At 43.3% G+C, this 22,082-nt stretch overlaps 1 protein-coding gene across 3 annotated transcripts in view; it reads left to right on the top strand.

Annotated features, from left to right (window-relative positions):
• Positions 1-22,082, top strand: part of LOC106594274 (polypyrimidine tract-binding protein 3) — a 159,885-nt gene that overhangs the window by 59,168 nt on the left and 78,635 nt on the right. For all 3 annotated transcript variants that reach the window (XM_045692685.1, XM_045692683.1, XM_045692684.1), the window contains exon 3: positions 18,078-18,247. In XM_045692685.1, coding sequence (XP_045548641.1) covers positions 18,078-18,247 — 170 coding nt within the window. The remainder of the gene's footprint in view (positions 1-18,077; positions 18,248-22,082) is intronic.

Raw genomic sequence — 22,082 nt, 5'->3', positions numbered from 1 at the left:
GAAGCTGTCTTCATTATAGTATGGGGATTCTAGTGGGGGATATAGGTAGGATGGAGAAGCTGTCTTCATTAAAGTATGGGGATTCTAGTGGGGGGATATAGGTAGGATGGAGAAGCTGTCTTCATTAAAGTATGGGGATTCTAGTGGGGGGATATAGGTAGGATGGAGAAGCTGTCTTCATTAAAGTATGGGGATTCTAGTGGGGGGATATAGGTAGGATGGAGAAGCTGTCTTCATTAAAGTATGGGGATTCTAGTGGGGGGATATAGGTAGGATGGAGAAGCTGTCTTCATTATAGTATGGGGATTCTAGTAGGGGGATATAGGTAGGATGGAGAAGCTGTCTTCATTATAGTATGGGGATTCTAGTGGGGGGATATAGGTAGGATGGAGAAGCTGTCTTCATTAAAGTATGGGGGATTCTAGTGGGGGGATATAGGTAGGATGGAGAAGCTGTCTTCATTAAAGTATAGGGCTTCATTGCCATGGGAAACATGTTAACATTGCCAAAGCAAGTGAGGTAGATAATAAACAAAAATTAAATAAACAATAACAATGAACAGTAAACATTTAACATAGAGAAGTTTCAAAAGAATAAAGACATTACAAATGTCATATTATGTATATATATATATAGTGTTGTAACGATATACAAATGGTTAATGTACAAAAGGATAAGCATAATTATGGGTTGTATTTACAATGGTGTTTGTTCTTCACCGGTTGACCTTTTCTTGTGGCAACAGGTCACACATCTTGCTGCTGTGATGGCACACTGTGGTATTTCACCCAGTAGATATGGGAGTTTATCAAAATTGGATTTGTTTTTAAAATTCTTTGTGTATCTGTGTAATCTGAGGGAAATATGTGTCTCTAATATGGTCATATATTTAGCAGGAGGTTAGGATGTGCAGCTCAGTTTCAACCTCATTTTGTGGGCAGTGTTGCACATAGCCTGTCTTCTCTTGAGAGCCAGGTCTGTCTACAGCGACCTTTCTCAATAGCAAGGCTACGATAACTGAGTCTGTACATAGTCAAAGCTTTTCTTAAGTTTGGGTCAGTCACAGTGGTCAGGTATTCTGCCACTGTGTACTCTCTATTTAGGACCACATAGCATTCTAGTTTGCTCAGTTGCTCTCTAGTCTCTCTCTCTCTAGTCTCTCTCTAGTCTCTCTCTAGTCTCTCTAGTCTCTCTAGTCTCTCTCTAGTCTCTCTCTAGTCTCTCTAGTCTCTCTAGTCTCTCTAGTCTCTCTCTCTAGTCTCTCTCTCTAGTCTCTCTAGTCTCTCTAGTCTCTCTAGTCTCTCTCTAGTCTCTCTAGTCTCTCTAGTCTCTCTCTCTAGTCTCTCTCTCTCTCTAGTCTCTCTCTATCTAGTCTCTCTCTAGTCTCTCTAGTCTCTCTCTCTAGTCTCTCTCTCTAGTCTCTCTAGTCTCTCTCTCTAGTCTCTCTAGTCTCTCTAGTCTCTCTAGTCTCTCTAGTCTCTCTCTCTCTAGTCTCTCTCTCTCTCGTCTCTCTCTAGTCTCTCTCTAGTCTCTCTCTAGTCTCTCTAGTCTCTCTAGTCTCTCTAGTCTCTCTCTCTAGTCTCTCTCTCTCTCTCTCTCTAGTCTCTCTCTCTAGTCTCTCTCTATCTAGTCTCTCTCTAGTCTCTCTAGTCTCTCTCTCTAGTCTCTCTCTATCTAGTCTCTCTCTAGTCTCTCTCTAGTCTCTCTCTAGTCTCTCTCTAGTCTCTCTAGTCTCTCTAGTCTCTCTCTAGTCTCTCTCTAGTCTCTCTCTAGTCTCTCTAGTCTCTCTAGTCTCTCTCTCTAGTCTCTCTCTCTAGTCTCTCTCTAGTCTCTCTCTAGTCTCTCTAGTCTCTCTAGTCTCTCTCTAGTCTCTCTCTCTAGTCTCTCTCTCTCTCTCTAGTCTCTCTAGTCTCTCTAGTCTCTCTCTAGTCTCTCTCTCTCTAGTCTCTCTCTCTCTCTCTCTAGTCTCTCTCTCTAGTCTCTCTCTATCTAGTCTCTCTCTAGTCTCTCTCTCTAGTCTCTCTCTAGTCTCTCTAGTCTCTCTAGTCTCTCTAGTCTCTCTCTCTAGTCTCTCTAGTCTCTCTCTCTCTAGTCTCTCTAGTCTCTCTCTCTAGTCTCTCTCTCTCTCTGTCTCTAGTCTCTCTCTAGTCTCTCTCTATCTAGTCTCTCTCTAATCTCTCTAGTCTCTCTCTCTAGTCTCTCTAGTCTCTCTCTAGTCTCTCTCTAGTCTCTCTATCTAGTCTCTCTCTAGTCTCTCTCTCTAGTCTCTCTCTCTCTCTCTCTCTCTCTAGTCTCTCTCTCTAGTCTCTCTCTATCTAGTCTCTCTCTAGTCTCTCTAGTCTCTCTCTCTAGTCTCTCTCTCTAGTCTCTCTCTAGTCTCTCTAGTCTCTCTCTCTCTCGTCTCTCTCTAGTCTCTCTAGTCTCTCTAGTCTCTCTCTCTAGTCTCTCTCTCTAGTCTCTCTCTAGTCTCTCTCTAGTCTCTCTCTCTAGTCTCTCTCTATCTAGTCTCTCTCTAGTCTCTCTAGTCTCTCTCTCTAGTCTCTCTAGTCTCTCTAGTCTCTCTAGTCTCTCTCTCTAGTCTCTCTAGTCTCTCTCTCTCTAGTCTCTCTCTCTCTCTGTCTCTAGTCTCTCTCTCTAGTCTCTCTCTATCTAGTCTCTCTCTAGTCTCTCTAGTCTCTCTCTCTAGTCTCTCTAGTCTCTCTAGTCTCTCTCTCTAGTCTCTCTAGTCTCTCTAGTCTCTCTCTCTAGTCTCTCTAGTCTCTCTAGTCTCTCTCTCTAGTCTCTCTAGTCTCTCTAGTCTCTCTATCTAGTCTCTCTCTAGTCTCTCTAGTCTCTCTAGTCTCTCTCTAGTCTCTCTCTAGTCTCTCTAGTCTCTCTCTAGTCTCTCTATCTAGTCTCTCTCTAGTCTCTCTCTCTCTAGTCTCTCTAGTCTCTCTAGTCTCTCTCTAGTCTCTCTCTAGTCTCTCTAGTCTCTCTCTCTAGTCTCTCTCTAGTCTCTCTAGTCTCTCTATCTAGTCTCTCTAGTCTCTCTCTCTAGTCTCTCTAGTCTCTCTCTCTAGTCTCTCTCTCTCTAGTCTCTCTAGTCTCTCTCTAGTCTCTCTCTAGTCTCTCTCTAGTCTCTCTAGTCTCTCTCTAGTCTCTCTCTCTAGTCCCTCTCTAGTCTCTCTCTAGTCTCTCTAGTCTCTCTAGTCTCTCTCTCTAGTCTCTCTCTCTCTCGTCTCTCTCTAGTCTCTCTAGTCTCTCTAGTCTCTCTAGTCTCTCTCTCTAGTCTCTCTAGTCTCTCTAGTCTCTCTCTCTAGTCTCTCTAGTCTCTCTCTCTAGTCTCTCTAGTCTCTCTCTCTCTAGTCTCTCTCTCTCTCTGTCTCTAGTCTCTCTCTCTAGTCTCTCTCTATCTAGTCTCTCTAGTCTCACTCTCTAGTCTCTCTAGTCTCTCTAGTCTCTCTCTCTAGTCTCTCTAGTCTCTCTAGTCTCTCTCTCTAGTCTCTCTAGTCTCTCTAGTCTCTCTCTCTAGTCTCTCTAGTCTCTCTAGTCTCTCTATGTAGTCTCTCTCTCGTCTCTCTCTCTCTAGTTTCTCTAGTCTATCTAGTCTCTCTCTAGTCTCTCTCTAGTCTCTCTAGTCTCTCTCTAGTCTCTCTAGTCTCTCTCTCTAGTCTCTCTCTAGTCTCTCTAGTCTCTCTATCTAGTCTCTCTAGTCTCTCTAGTCTCTCTCTCTAGTCTCTCTCTAGTCTCTCTAGTCTCTCTATCTAGTCTCTCTAGTCTCTCTCTCTAGTCTCTCTAGTCTCTCTCTCTAGTCTCTCTCTCTCTAGTCTCTCTAGTCTCTCTAGTCTCTCTCTAGTCTCTCTCTAGTCTCTCTCTAGTCTCTCTAGTCTCTCTCTAGTCTCTCTCTCTAGTCCCTCTCTAGTCTCTCTCTAGTCTCTCTAGTCTCTCTAGTCTCTCTAGTCTCTCTCTCTAGTCTCTCTCTCTAGTCTCTCTCTCTAGTCTCTCTCTAGTCTCTCTCTAGTCTCTCTCTCTAGTCTCTCTCTCTAGTCTCTTTCTCTAGTCTCTCTCTAGTCTCTCTCTAGTCTCTCTCTAGTCTCTCTAGACTCTCTAGTCTCTCTATCTAGTCTCTCTCTAGTCTCTCTCTAGTCTCTCTAGTCACTCTAGTCTCTCTCTCTAGTCTCTCTAGTCTCTCTAGTCTCTCTCTAGTCTCTCTCTCTCGTCTCTCTCTAGTCTCTCTAGTCTCTCTAGTCTCTCTAGTCTCTCTCTAGTCTCTCTAGTCTCTCTATCTAGTCTCTCTCTAGTCTCTCTAGTCTCTCTAGTCTCTCTCTCTAGTCTCTCTCTCTAGTCTCTCTCTCTCGTCTCTCTCTAGTCTCTCTAGTCTCTCTCTCTAGTCTCTCTCTAGTCTCTCTAGTCTCTCTCTCTAGTCTCTCTAGTCTTTCTCTCTCTAGTCTCTCTCTCTAGTCTCTCTATCTAGTCTCTCTCTCTAGTCTCTCTCTAGGCTCTCTCTCTCTTTCTCTCTAGTTATCCAAGATGGCGTAGCAGTCAGTATTTTGTCCTTGTCTTGTCGTGTCCCGTGTATATATATTTTTATATATTTCTCTTCGTATATCTTTTTAATATTTTTTCTAAAACTCAACTTCAAAACACTCTCCTGCAACCAGCCTCACCCAATGTGGTGCAGATCTGGTTTTTTCTATTATTCACCTCAAATCCGAATCCCCCAACAGAAGCTAGCCAGCTCACTAGCTACTAGCTAGTAGTCAGCAGCTAACCTTTAGCTCGGAAAGCTCTCGCCAGTCTGTACAACGTGACTCAAACCAGAGCATACCGGACCCATTTTCTCTCCATATCCCCGGATTCCTACCGCAAGCTCTGGACATTTTCACCTGGATCTTCGCAGCTAGCTAGCTGCTATCCGAGTACTGGCTAACGTCGGTCCCGGAGCAAGCACCAATTAGCCTGGAGCTAGCCCATGCTAGGCCCTTTCTCCCGGTTAGCTAAAGAGGCCCATCAGCCACTCCTGGGCTACAATACCTGGACCCCTTCTACTGCCGGTACGGGGCACGAACCTCGCTGATCCTTCACGACTGGACTACGACGTAATCTGCTCGAGGGGGTACTCAACTGGCCTCTACATCACGACCACCCCTGAATGCCTGCTAGCCGCGGCCCGCTAGCTGTCTAGAGCATATTGGACTGTTAGCTGTATAGATCCATTGGCCAATTTCTTGGGTCACTATACCTATTTTTTGCCAATTGGACTTGGACCCCTCTGCTACTCGGAACCCTACTAATCCATCACGACTGGTCTATCGACTTTCCTCCGTCGTGACGTCCCTCTAAGCCCCGGTCTGCTAGCTTGCTATCCCCGGTCTGCTAGCTTGCTAGCGCCGGTCTTCTAGCTTGCTAGCCCCGGTCTTCTAGCTTGCTAGCCCCGGTCTTCTAGCTTGCTAGCCCCGGTCTGCTAGCTTGCTATCCCCGGTCTGCTAGCTTGTTAGCCCCGGTCTTCTAGCTTGCTAGCCCCGGTCTTTCCTCCATCGTGACGTCCCTCTAAGGCCCTTCTGCTAGCTTGCTAGCCCCGGTCTGCTAGCTTGCTATCCCCGGTCTGCTAGCTTGCTAGCCCCTGGTCTTCTAGCTTACCAGCCCCGGTCTTCTAGCTTGCCAACCCCGGTCTGCTAGCTTGCTATCCCCGGTCTGCTAGCTTGCTAGCCCCGGTCTGCTAGCTTGCTAGCCCCGGTCTGCTAGCTTGCTAGCCCCGGTCTGCTAGCTTGCTAGCCCTGGCCTGCTAACTGTCTGAATCGCCATGTCTCCAGCCAGCCCAACCACTCACTGGAGCCCTATGATCACCCGGCTACGCATGCCTCTCCCTAATATCAATATGCCTTGTCCATTACTGTCCTGGTTAGTGATTACTGTCTTACTTCACTGTAGAGCCTCTAGCCCTGCTCCATATGCCTCTCTCATTATTACTCAATGCCTAGGTTTACCTCCAATGTACTCACATCCTACCATAGCTCTGTCTGTACATTATGCCTTGAATCTATTCTCTTACGCCCAGAAACCTGCTACTTTTACTCTCTGCTCTGAACGCACCAAACGACCAGTCCTGATAGCCCTTAGCCGTACCCTTATCCTACTTCTCCTCTGTTCCTCTGGTGATGCAGAGGTTAATCCAGGCCCTGCAGTGCCTAGCTCCACTCCTACTCCCCAGGTGCTCTCATTTGTTGACTTCTGTATCCGTAAAAGCCTTGGTTTCATGCATGTTAACATTAGAAGCCTCCTCCCTAAATTTGTTTTATTCACTTCTTTAGCACACTCTGCCAACCCGGATGTCCTACTCGTGTCTGAATCCTGGCTTAGGAAGTCCACCAAAACCCCTGAAATTTCCATCCCTAACTATAACATTTTCCGACAAGATAGAACTGCCAAAGGAGCGGTGTTGCAATCTACTGCAGAGATAGCCTGCAGAGTTCTCTCCTACTATCCAGGTCTGTGCCCAAACAATTTGAACTTCTACTTTTAAAAATCCACCTTTCCAGAAACAAGTCTCTCACTGTTGCCGCTTGTTACAGACCGCCCCTCAGCCCCCAGCTGTGCTCTGGACACCATATGTGAACTGATTGCCCCCCATCTATCTTCAGAGCTCGTACTGTTAGGTGACCTAAACTGTGACATGCTTAACACCCCAGCCATCCTACAATCTAAGCTTGATGCCCTCAATCTCACACAAATTATCAATGAACCCACCAGGTACAACCCCAAATCTGTAAACACGGGCACCCTCATAGATTTCATCCTAACTAACTCGCCCTCCAAATACACCTCTGCTGTTTTCAATCAAGATCTCAGCGATCACTGCCTCATTGCCTGCGTCCGTAATGGGTCTGCGGTCAAACGACCACCCCTCATCACTGTCAAACACTCCCTAAAACACTTCAGCGTGCAGGCCTTTCTAATCGACCTGGCCGGGGTTATTCTTTAAAAGTGCCTTCCTCACCTTCTTAAATAAGCATGCCCCATTCAAAAAAATGTAATAACCAGGAACAGATATAGCCCTTGGTTCACTCCAGACCTGACTGCCCTTGACCTGTACAAAAACATCCTGTGGTGTACTGCATTAGCATCGAACAGCCCCCGTGATATGCAACTTTTCAGGGAAGTTAGGAACAAATATACACAGGCAGTTAGGAAAGCTAAGGCTAGCTTTTTTAAACAGAAATTTGCTTCCTGCAACACAAATTCAAAATAGTTCTGGGACACTGTAAAGTCAATGGAGAATAAGAGCACCTCCTCCCAGCTGCCCACTGCACTGAGGCTAGGAAACACTGTCACCACCGATAAATCTATGATAATCGCGAATTTCAATAAGCATTTCTCTACGGCTGGCCATGCTTTCCACCTGGCTACCCCTACCCCGGTCAACAGCCCTGCAAAATCTGGACCCTACAAATCAGCCGGGCTAGACAATCTGGACCCTCTCTTTCTAAAATTATCTGCCGAAATTGTTGCAATCCCTATTACTACCCTGTTCAACCTCTCTTTCTTATTGTCTGAGATTCCCATAGATTGGAAAGCTGCCGCGGTCATCCCCCTCTTCAAAGGGGGAGACACTCTAGACCCAAACTGCTACAGACCTATATCTATTCTACCCTGCCTTTCTAAGGTCTTCAAAAGCCAAGTTAACAAACAGATTACCGACCATTTCAAATCCCACCGTACCTTCTCCGCTATGCAATCTGGTTTCAGAGCTGGTCATGGGTACACCTCAGCCACGCTCAAGGTCCTAAACGATATCATAACCGCCATCGATAAGAGACATTACTGTGCAGCCGTATTCATCGACCTGGCTAAGGCTTTCGACTCTGTCAATCACAACATTCTTATTGGCAGACTCAACAGTCTTGGTTTCTCAAATGACTGCCTCGCCTGGTTCACCAACTACTTCTCTGGTAGAGTTCAGTGTGTAAAATCGGAGGGCCTGTTATCCGGACCTCTGGCAGTCTCTATGGGGGTGCCACAGGGTTCAATTCTTAGGCCGACTCTCTTCTCTGTATACATCAACGATGTCACTCTTGCTGCTGGTGAGTCTCTGATCCACCTCTACGCAGACGACACCATTCTGTATACATCTGGCCCTTCTTTGGACACTGTGTTAACTAACCTCCAGATGACCTTCAATGCCATACAACAGTCTTTCCGTGGCCTCCAACTGCTCTTAAATGCAAGCAAAACTAAATGCATGCTCTTCAACCGATCGCTGTCCGCACCTGCCCGCCCGTCCAGCATCACTACTCTGGACGGTTCTGACTTAGAATATGTGGACAACTACAAATACCTAGGTGTCTGGTTAGACTATAAACTCTCCTTCCAGACTCACATCGAACATCTCCAATCCAAAATTAAATCTAGAAGCGGCTTCCTATTTCGCAACAAAGCATCCTTCAGTCATGCCACCAAACATACCCTCGTAAAACTGACCATCCTACCGATCCTCGACTTCGGCGATGTCATTTACAAAATAGCCTCCAACACTCTACTCAGCGAATTGGATGCAGTCTATCACAGTGCCATCCGTTTTGTCACCAAAGCCCCATATACTACCCATATACTACCCACCACTGCGACCTGTATGCTCTCGTTGGCTGGCCCTCGCTTCATAGTCTTCGCCAAAACCCACTGGCTCCAGGTCATCTACAAGTCTCTGCTAGGTAAAGCCCCACCTTATCTCAGCTCACTGGTCACCATAGCAGCACCCACCCGTAGCATGCGCTCCAGCAGGTATATCTCACTGGTCACCCCCAAAGTCAATTCTTCCTTCGGCCGCCTTTCCTTCCAGTTCTCTGCTGCCAATGACTGGAACGAACTGCAAAAATCACTGAAGCTGGAGACTCTTACCTCCCTCACTAGCTTTAAGCACCAGCTGTCAGAGCAGCTCCCAGATCACTGCACCTGTACATAGCCCATCTGTTAATAGCCCATCCAACTACCTCATCCCCATACAGTTATTTATTTTGCTCCTTTGCACCCCAGTATCTCTACTTGCACATTCATCTTCTGCACATTCTACCATTCCAGTGTTCAATTGCTATATTGTAATTACTTCGCCACCATGGCCTATTTATTGACTTACCTCCCTTATCCTACCTCATTTGCTCACATTGTATATAGACTTTTTCTACTGCATTATTGATTGTAAAAAAAAAAAAAAAAAAAAATGCTTGTAATTAAAATGAGATGTATGAATTGTATGCAATCACTACTGTAAGTCGCTCTGGATAAGAGCGTCTGCTAAATGACTAAAATGTAAATGTAAATGTATGTTGTTTTATTCCATGTGTAACTCTGTGTTGTTGTTTGTGTCGAACTGCTTTGCTTTATCTTGGCCAGGTCGCAGTTGTAAATGAGAACTTGTTCTCAACTAGCCTACCTGGTTAAATAAAGGTTAAATAAATTTAATAAAAAATAAATAAAAAATAGCTGTGTTTGAATACTCATACTACCCACACTAAACGTACTATTTGTGAAGTGAATTGAGTATATAGTACTGATCATAGTATGGATATAGTTAGTATGCCAAAAGTTCCTGGATGTCGTACTAAATTCGCCAAAATATGAAGTATACACGCAGAGGACACTATTTCGGTACTTTAGGGCCCATAATGCAATTCTTCAAGAAATGGGCGTGGATTCACATCGTTTTCATATTTTAAGAAAATGGCGGAAAAATATGCAGCCGAAGTCCAACGAGAGCGCATACAAATTCATTGCTTTAACTAATTATGACAAATGTTAACTAAATGTTGAGCAATGTAATAAAGTAAAGACTTTTCAAATAAGTCTTTATTTTCAAATAATATTACGCTGCACGTATTGTTGGCTGTCCTTACGAACCACGTAGCATATCATTACAGTACCTTACATTAGTGCTTTCGTAAATTCGCTCAGGCTATCTACTCCGATTTCAGAGCACTCTCATCTGAGTGTACCTTAGCGCAGAATAATGAATTTACGAGCGCTTAACACCAGTTGAGTATGGCCTGTGACAGTTAACATCAGCAAAAAAGTGTAATTAAATTGATGCCAGCAACACATTTTGTCACCAACACTCTGGATAACATGAAAACTGCCTAACCAGCTCTGCTAGGGCGAGTAAAATGGTCAGAGTGGTCACTCATTTGTGTCTGGAAGTAGCTATCAAGCTAGCCAACGTTAGCTTGGGAGATTGACTGCCGTTGTAAGCTCAAAACGCTCAAATCCACCCTACTCCTCGGCCCGAGCGTCCAGAGAGCACTCTGAGAGCGAAACATTCTGAATTTACAAACGGACAATCTGACAAAGCTCTGAATTTACAAACGGACAATCTGACAACGCTCTGAATTTACAAACGGACAATTTCACAACACTCTGAATTTACGAGCACACTCTGGCACTCCAGATTGAATTTAAGAACACACACAAAGTCGTAAAATGTCTAACTAGTAATTTGTTATGCTAACTAGCTAGCAAGAGGTTGCATAGAACTAGCTAGCAGCATCTACTTCCGGTAGACAGGCAAAGAGCTAGTACGCTCAACTGAAAGGATACTGGTCATTTACAGTATACTAAAATGAACTAATAGTATGTAGTATATACTCATTAAATATGTAGTATACAGTATACTAACATGAACTAATAGTATGTAGTATATACTCATTAAGTATGTAGTGTACAGTATGTTAGTATGGGTATTCATTAGTATGTAGTATACAGTATGTTAGTATGGGTATTCATTAGTATGTAGTATATACTCATTAAGTATGTAGTGTACAGTATGTTAGTATGGGTATTCATTAGTATGTAGTATACAGTATGTTAGTATGGGTATTCATTAGTATGTAGTATATACTCATTAAGTATGTAGTGTACAGTATGTTAGTATGGGTATTCATTAAGTATGTAGTATACAGTATGTTAGTATGGGTATTCATTAGTATGTAGTATATACTCATTAAGTATGTAGTATACAGTATGTTAGTATGGGTATTCATTAGTATGTAGTATACAGTATGTTAGTATGGGTATTCATTAAGTATGTAGTATACAGTATGTTAGTATGGGTATTCATTAGTATGTAGTATACAGTATGTTAGTATGGGTATTCATTAGTATGTAGTATACAGTATGTTAGTATGGGTATTCATTAGTATGTAGTATACAGTATGTTAGTATGGGTATTCATTAGTATGTAGTATACAGTATGTTAGTATGGGTATTCATTAGTATGTAGTATACAGTATGTTAGTATGGGTATTCATTAGTATGTAGTATACAGTATGTTAGTATGGGTATTCATTAGTATGTAGTATACAGTATGTTAGTATGGGTATTCATTAGTATGTAGTATAAAGTATGTAGTATACAGTATGTTAGTATGGGTATTCATTAGTATGTAGTATACAGTATGTTAGTATGGGTATTCATTAGTATGTAGTATATACTCATTAAGTATGTAGTGTACAGTATGTTAGTATGGGTATTCATTAAGTATGTAGTATTCAGTATGTTAGTATGGGTATTCATTAAGTATGTAGTATACAGTATGTTAGTATGGGTATTCATTAAGTATGTAGTATACAGTATGTTAGTATGGGTATTCATTAGTATGTAGTATACAGTATGTTAGTATGGGTATTCATTAAGTATGTAGTATACAGTATGTTAGTATGGGTATTCATTAGTATGTAGTATACAGTATGTTAGTATGGGTATTCATTAGTATGTAGTATATACTCATTAAGTATGTAGTATTCAGTATGTTAGTATGGGTATTCATTAAGTATGTAGTATACAGTATGTTAGTATGGGTATTCATTAAGTATGTAGTATACAGTATGTTAGTATGGGTATTCATTAGTATGTAGTATATACTCATTAAGTATGTAGTATACAGTATGTTAGTATGGGTATTCATTAGTATGTAGTATACAGTATGTTAGTATGGGTATTCATTAAGTATGTAGTATACAGTATGTTAGTATGGGTATTCATTAGTATGTAGTATACAGTATGTTAGTATGGGTATTCATTAGTATGTAGTATTCAGTATGTTAGTATGGGTATTCATTAGTATGTAGTATATACTCATTAAGTATGTAGTGTACAGTATGTTAGTATGGGTATTCATTAAGTATGTAGTATACAGTATGTTAGTATGGGTATTCATTAAGTATGTAGTATACAGTATGTTAGTATGGGTATTCATTAGTATGTAGTATATACTCATTAAGTATGTAGTATTCAGTATGTTAGTATGGGTATTCATTAAGTATGTAGTATACAGTATGTTAGTATGGGTATTCATTAGTATGTAGTATACAGTATGTTAGTATGGGTATTCATTAGTATGTAGTATACAGTATGTTAGTATGGGTATTCATTAGTATGTAGTATATACTCATTAAGTATGTAGTGTACAGTATGTTAGTATGGGTATTCATTAGTATGTAGTATACAGTATGTTAGTATGGGTACTCATTAGTATGTAGTGTACAGTATGTTAGTATGGGTATTCATTAGTATGTAGTATACAGTATGTTAGTATGGGTATTCATTAGTATGTAGTATACAGTATGTTAGTATGGGTATTCATTAGTATGTAGTATACAGTATGTTAGTATGGGTATTCATTAGTATGTAGTATACAGTATGTTAGTATGGGTATTCATTAGTATGTAGTATATAGTATGTTAGTATGGGTATTCATTAGTATGTAGTATACAGTATGTTAGTATGGGTATTCATTAGTATGTAGTATATAGTATGTTAGTATGGGTATTCATTAGTATGTAGTATACAGTATGTTAGTATGGGTATTCATTAGTATGTAGTATATAGTATGTTAGTATGGGTATTCATTAGTATGTAGTATATACTCATTAGTATGTAGTATATAGTATGTTAGTATGGGTATTCATTAGTATGTAGTGTACAGTATGTTAGTATGGGTATTCATTAGTATGTAGTGTACAGTATGTTAGTATGGGTATTCATTAGTATGTAGTATACAGTATGTTAGTATGGGTATTCATTAGTATGTAGTATACAGTATGTTAGTATGGGTATTCATTAGTATGTAGTATATAGTATGTTAGTATGGGTATTCATTAGTATGTAGTATATAGTATGTTAGTATGGGTATTCATTAGTATGTAGTATACAGTATGTTAGTATGGGTATTCATTAGTATGTAGTATTCAGTATGTTAGTATGGGTACTCATTAAGTATGTAGTATACAGTATGTTAGTATGGATATTCGAACACAGCTGACATGTGCAGGTTTATTGGTCTGTCAGACACTGTCCCTCAACTTATGTCAGGCAGCAATGTAGTAGTGCGCTGCCAACCCACAGCTCTCTGCGTCCTCCCCCAACAGGACGGGTAGCCTGTCCTCACCAGAGAGGTCTTTGAAACCTTGAATAAGGGTTTCAAATTTGGGGAAATGGCACTAATTGTTTTATATTTTTGACTTTTTGTCAGGAAATGCAGCTCCGTCTCAGGTTCTGCTGTTGTGCAGTGGTTGCACAGCCTTTCCTCTGCAGGGAGCCAGGTTTTCCTGTGTCTACCCTTCTCAATGGCAAGGCTGTGCTCACTGAGCCTGTACTTTGTCAAGGTTTTTCTAAGGTTTTGATCAGTAACCATGGTCAAATAGTTAGCCACGGTGTACTGTCGATTTAGGGCCAGATAGCACTGCATTTTGCTTTGTGTTTGTGTTTCCCATTAAGTAATGTAGTTTTGTTTTGACTGTGTTGTAATTTGTTTAATTCTGATTGATTGGATGTTCTGGTCCTGAGGCTTCAGTGTGTTAGTAGAACAGGTTTGTGAACTCAGCCCCAGGACCAGCTGGATGAGGGTCCTGAGGCTTCAGTGTGTTAGTAGAACAGGTTTGTGAACTCAGCCCCAGGACCAGCTGGATGAGGGTCCTGATGCTTCAGTGTGTTAGTAGAACAGGTTTGTGAACTCAGCCCCAGGGCCAGCTGGATGAGGGGACTGAGGCTTCAGTGTGTTAGTAGAACAGGTTTGTGAACTCAGCCCCAGGGCCAGCTGGATGAGGGGCCTGAGGCTTCAGTGTGTTAGTAGAACAGGTTAGTGAACTCAGCCCCGGGACCAGCTGGATGAGGGGACTCTTTTCTTTGCTCATCTCTTGGCATTGCAGGGCTTGGTAATGATATGAGAGGAGGTCACTGTATTTTAGATGTTTCCAAAACTTAATTCTGCCCTGCATGCATTGTTGCATTGTTTGTAGTTTTCCTCTGGACATGTAGGAGAATCTTACAGAACTCTGCATGCAGGGTTTCAATGGGGTGTTTGTCCCAGTTGATGAAATCTTGTTTTGCAAGTGGACCCCACACCTCGCTGCCATAAAATGCAATTGGTTCAATGACACATTCAATTAGTTTTAGCCAAATTGTAATCAGTATTTCAATTTGAATTTGTTTTTAATGGCGTAGAATGCCCTGCGTGCTTTCTCTCTCAGTTCATTCACTGCCTCATTAAGGTGTCCAGTTGAGCTTATTTTTAAACCTCAGTAATTGTAGTGTGTACAGTACTCTATATATTTAAACCTCAGTAATTGTAGTGTGTACAGTACTCTATATATTTAAACCTCAGTAATTGTAGTGTGTACAGTACTCTATATATTTAAACCTCAGTAATTGTAGTGTGTACAGTACTCTATATTTTTAAACCTCAGTAATTGTAGTGTGTACAGTACTTTATATATTTTGTACCAATTGAGAACTGTGGTCTAATTCCCTGAGATCTGGATCTTCTCTGGAAAATCATTATTTTAGTCTTTTTGGGGGTTTACTGCCAGGGACCAGGTCTGGCAGTACTGCTCTATCAGGTCCAGGCTCTGCTGTAGGCCATGTGCTGTGGGGGTTTACTGCCAGGGCCCAGGTCTGGCAGTACTGCTCTAGCAGGTCCAGGCTCTGCTGTAGGCCATGTGCTGTGGGGGTTTACTGCCAGGGCCCAGGTCTGACAGTACTGCTCTAGCAGGTCCAGGCTCTGCTGTAGGCCATGTGCTGTGGGGGTTTACTGCCAGGGCCCAGGTCTGGCAGTACTGCTCTAGCAGGTCCAGGCTCTGCTGTAGGCCAGGTGCTGTGGGGGTTTACTGCCAGGGCCCAGGTCTGGCAGTACTGCTCTAGCAGGTCCAGGCTCTGCTGTAGGCCATGTGCTGTGGGGGGTTTACTGCCAGGGCCCAGGTCTGGCAGTACTGCTCTAACAGGTCCAGGCTCTGCTGTAGGCCATGTGCTGTGGGTGGGACCAGTTCATCGGAGCTACTCAGACCCCAAGCAGCAAGTGCAAACATCTAAAAACAGACTAAATGAAGCTAGTTACTGAGCAATAGAGCAGACGACATCCCAAATGCCACTCTTTTCCATCCACAGTGCCTTACACATTACCTACCTCATTTGCACACACTGTATATAGATTTTCCTACTGTATTATTGACTGTATGTTTGTTTTACTCCACGTGTAACTCTGTGTTGTTGTTGTTTGTGTCACACTGCTTTGCTTTATTCTTGTCCAGGTCGCAATTGTAAATGAGAACTTGTTCTCAACTGGCCTACCAGGTTAAATAAAGGACTTGTTCTCAACTAGCCTACCTGGTTAAATAAAGGATGTGTTCTCAACTGGCCTACCTGGTTAAATAAAGGACTTGTTCTCAACTGGCCTACCTGGTTAAATAAAGGACTTGTTCTCAACTAGCCTACCTGGTTAAATAAAGGACTTTGTTCTCAACTGGCCTACCTGGTTAAATAAAGGTGAAATTTAAAAAATAAATCATAATAATAAAAACTTTGGACCAGGGACCATCAGGTTTAGAAAACACAGCTTGTCTCAACGTTCCTCCCAGGCAATAAGGTCTTATTTAGCCAGCTAGTGGTGGAACTACAATACTCATCATCCTGTCATCATGAACATAAGCAGACCACGTTTTATGGCAGCGACACGACCAACACCAATAATAATATAGCTGGAAGCAGCAATTAGGCACGACGCAGCTACACCCACAGCGAAGGCAGGCCCAAACATCCATACAGACAGAATAGGATTTCTTTCTCCCAAAAGGTTTCATCAGCTGTCCCCCATGGGAGAACCGTTTTGGGTTCCACGTGCATCTGTCTCCCTGTTTTTTCTCTGTCTCCCTGTTTCTCTCTGTCTCCCTGTTTCTCTCTGTCTCCCTGTGTCTCTCTGTCTCCCTGTTTCTCTCTGTCTCCCTGTTTCTCTCTGTCTCCCTGTTTCTCTCTGTCTCCCTGTTTCTCTCTGTCTCCCTGTTTCTCTCTGTCTCCCTGTTTCTCTCTGTCTCCCTGTGTCTCTCTGTCTCCCTGTTTCTCTCTGTCTCCCTGTGTCTCTCTGTCTCCCTGTTTCTCTCTGTCTCCCTGTTTCTCTCTGTCTCCCTGTTTCTCTCTGTCTCCCTGTTTCTCTCTGTCTCCCTGTTTCTCTCTGTCTCCCTGTGTCTCTCTGTCTCCCTGTTTCTCTCTGTCTCCCTGTTTCTCTCTGTCTCCCTGTTTCTCTCTGTCTCCTTGTTTCTCTCTGTCTCCCTGTGTCTCCCTGTTTCTCTCTGTCTCCCTGTGTCTCCCTGTTTCTCTCTGTCTCCCTGTGTCTCCCTGTTTCTCTCTGTCTCCCTGTTTCTCTCTGTCTCCCTGTGTCTCTCTGTCTCCCTGTTTCTCTCTGTCTCCCTGTTTCTCTCTGTCTCCCTGTTTCTCTCTGTCTCCCTGTTTCTCTCTGTCTCCCTGTGTCTCTCTGTCTCCCTGTGTCTCTCTGTCTCCCTGTTTCTCTCTGTCTCCCTGTTTCTCTCTGTCTCCCTGTTTCTCTCTGTCTCCCTGTTTCTCTCTGTCTCCCTGTTTCTCTCTGTCTCCCTGTGTCTCCCTGTGTCTCTCTGTCTCCCTGTTTCTCTCTGTTTCTCTCTGTCTCCCTGTGTCTCTCTGTCTCCCTGTTTCTCTCTGTCTCCCTGTTTCTCTCTGTCTCCCTGTTTCTCTCTGTCTCCCTGTTTCTCTCTGTCTCCCTGTTTCTCTCTGTCTCCCTGTTTCTCTCTGTCTCCCTGTGTCTCTCTGTCTCCCTGTGTCTCTCTGTCTCCCTGTTTCTCTCTGTCTCCATGTTTCTCTCTGTCTCCCTGTGTCTCTCTGTCTCCCTGTTTCTCTCTGTCTCCCTGTTTCTCTCTGTCTCCCTGTTTCTCCCTGTGTCTCCCTGTGTCTCTCTGTCTCCCTGTCTCCCCGTCTCCCCGTCTCCCTGTCTCTCTGTCTCTCTGTCTCCCCGTCTCCCTGTTTCTCTGTGTGATTTAATGGAAGAAGGATGGTAGACAGGGTGGGTGTGTCCATAGTCTGCATGCCTTCTGCTGGGAATGTTCCTGTTTGTTTAGAGGAACAATGACAAGGCTTCCATAGGAGCACTGCTTGGCTGGCCAGGCTGCATAACACACAATGTTAAGGAACTCCGCTTGGTTGATCCACATTCTGGAAACTGTGTATGTGTTCTGTCAAGTTCTGTCATCATTGATGACCCACAATCAACTGGGTCATATTCAATATGGCACAACATAGCAAAACGTTGTGCAATGGAGAGACAAAACCAAGGTTTGTTATCAGGTTCTGGTAGTCCCTCCTAGGTTCAGTCCCTTTTTCCCGTTCGGTGACTAATTAATAACTTCCTTAAGTGTTCCCTCCTCATTTCCAGAAGGGGTTAAACTATGACTTTACTGACTGCTGTTCTCTCTCTCTCTCTCTCTCTCTCTCTCTCTCTCTCTCTCTCTCGCTCTCTCTCTCTCTCTCTCTCCCTGCTCTCTCTCTCTCGCTCTCTCTCTCTCTCTCTCCCTGCTCTCTCTCTCTCTCTCTCTCTCTCTCCCTCTCTCTCTCTCTCTCCCTCTCTCTTCCTCTCTCTTCCTCTCTCTCTCTCTTCCTCTCTCTTCCTCTCTCTCTCTTCCTCTCTCTTCCTCTCTCTCTCTCTCTCTCTCTCCCTGCTCTCTCGCTCTCTCTCTCTCTTCCCCTCCCTCTGTCTCTTTCCTTCTCTCTCTGCTCTGCCCCCTCTCCCCCTCTACCCCCTCTCTCCCATCCTACAGCTAATGGCAACGATAGCAGACAGTTTAAAGGAGATCGTTCTCCCTGTGGTCCTTCCCGAGTGCTCCACGTCCGCAAGGTTCCCATCGAGGTTTCTGAGGCTGAGCTCATCTCTCTAGGAGTCCCATTCGGTAGAGTCACTAACCTGTTGATGCTCAAAGGGAAAAATCAGGTAAGAACAGTCTGCGTCCCAAGTAGTGCAACATATAGGCCCTATGTAGCGCAGTCATTTTGACCAGGTTACAGGGACGGGGTTGGAGGGTTTAACCTTTTAAGTACATCAAGGTCTTTGTGAATTGGAGGCCTGGTCTTCCTCTACCTCCACTTGTTCTCCACCTGCCTCTCCCTATCCTCTGCTGCCTTCCTCTACCTCCCCCTGCCTTCCTCTACCTCCACTTGTTCTCCCCCCCCCACCTCTCCCCGTCTCCCCCTTCCTTCCTCTACCTCCCCCTGCCTTCCTCTACCTTCCCCTTGTTCTCCCCCCGCCTCTCCCTGCCTCTCCCTTCCTCACCTGCCTCTTCCTGCTTCTCCCTCTCTCCCGGCCTCCCCCCTGCTTCCCCACATTCTGCTCAAGGACCCTTTCACGTTCAAATGGAAATGTGATATTTACACAAGAATAGAAAGACTCCATTTACTAAATACTCTGATACATAAATTATCCTGTCCAATTTGTCTGGCTTGATTGGTTCTATTAGGTATCAAAAAGGGATGCAGTGGGCTCCCAGCATAATGTGTCAGTTTAAGCTGAGAACAAGTCTTATTTAGCACAACACTGTCACGTCGTTCGTCGGAATGAGGAGACCAAGGCGCTGCGTGTGTATCGTTCCACATTTTTCTTATAACTGTGAAACTATGCAGGACATACAAATAAACTAATAAACAAAACAACAAACCGTGATGAAGAGGTGCAACATACACTACCTCAAAATAATCTCCCACAAAACCTAGTGGGAAAAACAACCACTTAAATATGATCCCCAATTAGAGACAACGATGACCAGCTGCCTCTAATTGGAGATCACCCCCCCCCAAAAAAACAAACATAGAAATACAAAAACTAGAACCCCACATAGAAATACATAAACTAGACAAAACCCCCAACATAGAAAAAAGAAATTAGAACCAACATAGACATAAATAAACTAGACAAAAACCCTCTGTCACACCTTGACCTACTCTACCATAGAAAAAATAAAAGCTTTCTATGGTCAGGACGTGCCAAACGCAAGTTTAATTTCCCCATAATTTTGTCTCTTAAAGGTGCAAAACTTGCATTGGAATGAATGAAAACAAAATGACATTGTAGATGTCTAACATTTCTAACATTGTACCTATGGGTGTTTCTAGGATTTGAAGACATTGAGGTGCTTAGATCAAAGGGGGAATCCTCTGTTGGCAAACGTAATAATACGTGAGCGAGATTTAGGTATCTTCACATTTCTTATGCAGGCAACGGGGACAATGGTCACTGAACTTATTAGCAAATATCCCTTTGGCTGTAAACTTATGAGGGCATATGTGCTTCAGTCAGGAAAAAAAAACGTTCTCTCGTCTCTTCGGTCTCAGCTAGCTAGCAAGCCAGTAGCTACCAAAGTGGCTAGCTTGCCAAGATAGCTACAGAACCAAAACCCATCAAATACACTTGCTGGAAGTAAACAGATATTCCTAATATAATGACTTATATCAACATCCTTAGCTTGCCCATTCACTAAATATATTATTAAATAACACTGACTGACACACAGTAGCTTAAGAATGCAGAGTGCTAACGCTAGCTTATTAGCATTAGCCAATCCTTATGCTGAGGGAGACTAGCTAGTTAGCTACCACCAACCCTTATGCTGAGGGAGACTAACTAGTTAGCTACCACCAACCCTTATTCTGAGGGAGACTAACTAGTTAGCTACCACCAACCCTTATTCTGAGGGAGACTAACTAGTTAGCTACCACCAACCCTTATGCTGAGGGAGACTAACTAGTTAGCTACCACTAACCTTTATGCTGAGGGAGACTAACTAGTTAGCTACCACCAACCCTTATTCTGAGGGAGACTAACTAGTTAGCTACCACCAACCCTTATTCTGAGGGAGACTAACTAGTTAGCTACCACCAACCCTTATGCAGAGGGAGACCAACTAGTTAGCTACCACCAACTCTTATTCTGAGGGAGACTAACTAGTTAGCTACCACCAACCCTTATGCAGAGGGAGACCAACTAGTTAGCTACCACTAACCCTTATTTTGAGGGAGACTAACCAGTTAGCTACTACCAACCCTGCACAAACCTGTGGCTAACTCTGCTGCACTTTGACTTTCTGGCTGCTCTGCCCTCTCATTCACTACTTCCTGCTCGTGCCTTCTCATTCACTACTTCCTGCTCGTGCCTTCTCATTCACTACTTCCTGCTCGTGCCTTCTCATTCACTACTTCCTGCTCGTGCCTTCTCATTCACTACTTCCTGCTCGTGCCTTCTCATTCACTACTTCCTGCTAGTGCCTTCTCATTCACTACTTCCTGCTCGTGCCTTCTCATTCACTACTTCCTGCTCGTGCCTTCTCATTCACTACTTCCTGCTCGTGCTCAACCTGATCAACCTGCTCTCTTTCGGAAGAACTTCTGAACATCCGTATTTGCTTTGTGCTGCAGGCTCCGACTGAGTGACAGGCAGGAAATAAAAGTCACTTTTTGGTCTACTAGACACTGTGGCATATATTTTCCCCGTAACAATTATACCAACAAAACACAAAACAAATGATGATCATGCTTTGTAATGTTTCTTAAACAATATTTTGTAGCTTTATTTAACTAGGCAAGTCAGTTTAGAAAACAATCTTATTTTCAATGACAGCTCAGGGATTCGATCTTGCATTTTCGGTCAATCACCACCTTCCGGAGACACCTGAAACCCCACCTCTTTAAGGAATACCTGGGATAGGATAAAGTAATCCTTCTAACCCCCCCCCCCCCCCTAAAAGATATAGATGTACTATTGTAAAGTGGTTGTTCCACTGGATATCATAAGGTGAATCCACCAATTTCTAAGTCGCTCTGGATAAGAGCGTCTGCTAAATGACTTAAATGTAAATGTAAATGTACTAGTCCAAAGCTCTAACCACTACGCTACCTGCTGTGTATTAGTAGTAAGAAGTAATGTGGTATATTGTTTAATTTCATTTTCTGTGACCTGAGTCTAACCTAAATATCACAGATGAGACAAACATTTTTACCTGCCTTTAAGGGCAGGGGGTTACCGCGGTAACGCGACTCAAGTCCTGTTTGTGCCTGTGTGATTGAGTCTGATTGGTAGAAGCACAGATAGAAACAGTGAGACAGATATTTCACTGGATGTGTAAATGTGAAGCATCCCCTTGGTATTTCCACTCACTACCAAATATGGTAGTGAGAGGAAGCCAAGTATCCGGCAGGGAGAAGATGGAACGAGATACATTTTGGCCGGCATTCTGCTACTTTTCTCATTGATAAAACATTTGATCTCAATACAGTTTTCTGTTCCCAAAACTAGAATATGTTACGAACAGAGTGGTCTGAGTTTTGTAGACTTGACCCTTTTTTTAAAGTAAAAAAAAATGGTATTGTTTAGAAGGAGAGCAAAGGCGAATTGAGTTATTGCATTCGCGCACTTCACAAAGTAGGTGTTCCCTAACGGAAATATGCAAATATGTGCTACGACGCGCCAATAGGATCTTGCTAGCTTGTGCTTGGCTCTGCCCACCTCCTTGCTTGTTCTGCCCACTGTGACTCATTTGTTCCCCCGTTTGAAACGACGGGCTGTGGTCTATCTTGGTTTAGTTATACACATCTTTGGTGGAAGCGTTGTCTTCTCTTCCTTAGCAGTTGAAACTCAAACGTAGAAAAACAACCTAGCTTGTGAACAAAACGATAGGAAATAACCAAGAAACACAAGAAAAAAAGTCTTAACTTCAGTAGACTTTAGTTTCAAGTAAATTAGACCAAGTTTTATGCCTGTGCGTTGCGCTTCTAAAAAT

Source organism: Salmo salar, chromosome ssa13 (genome assembly GCF_905237065.1).
Source record: "Salmo salar chromosome ssa13, Ssal_v3.1, whole genome shotgun sequence".
Lineage (NCBI taxonomy): Eukaryota > Metazoa > Chordata > Actinopteri > Salmoniformes > Salmonidae > Salmo > Salmo salar.
The sequence above is the reverse complement of the archived record's forward strand: the minus strand, read 5'-3'. Positions and strand labels throughout refer to the sequence as shown.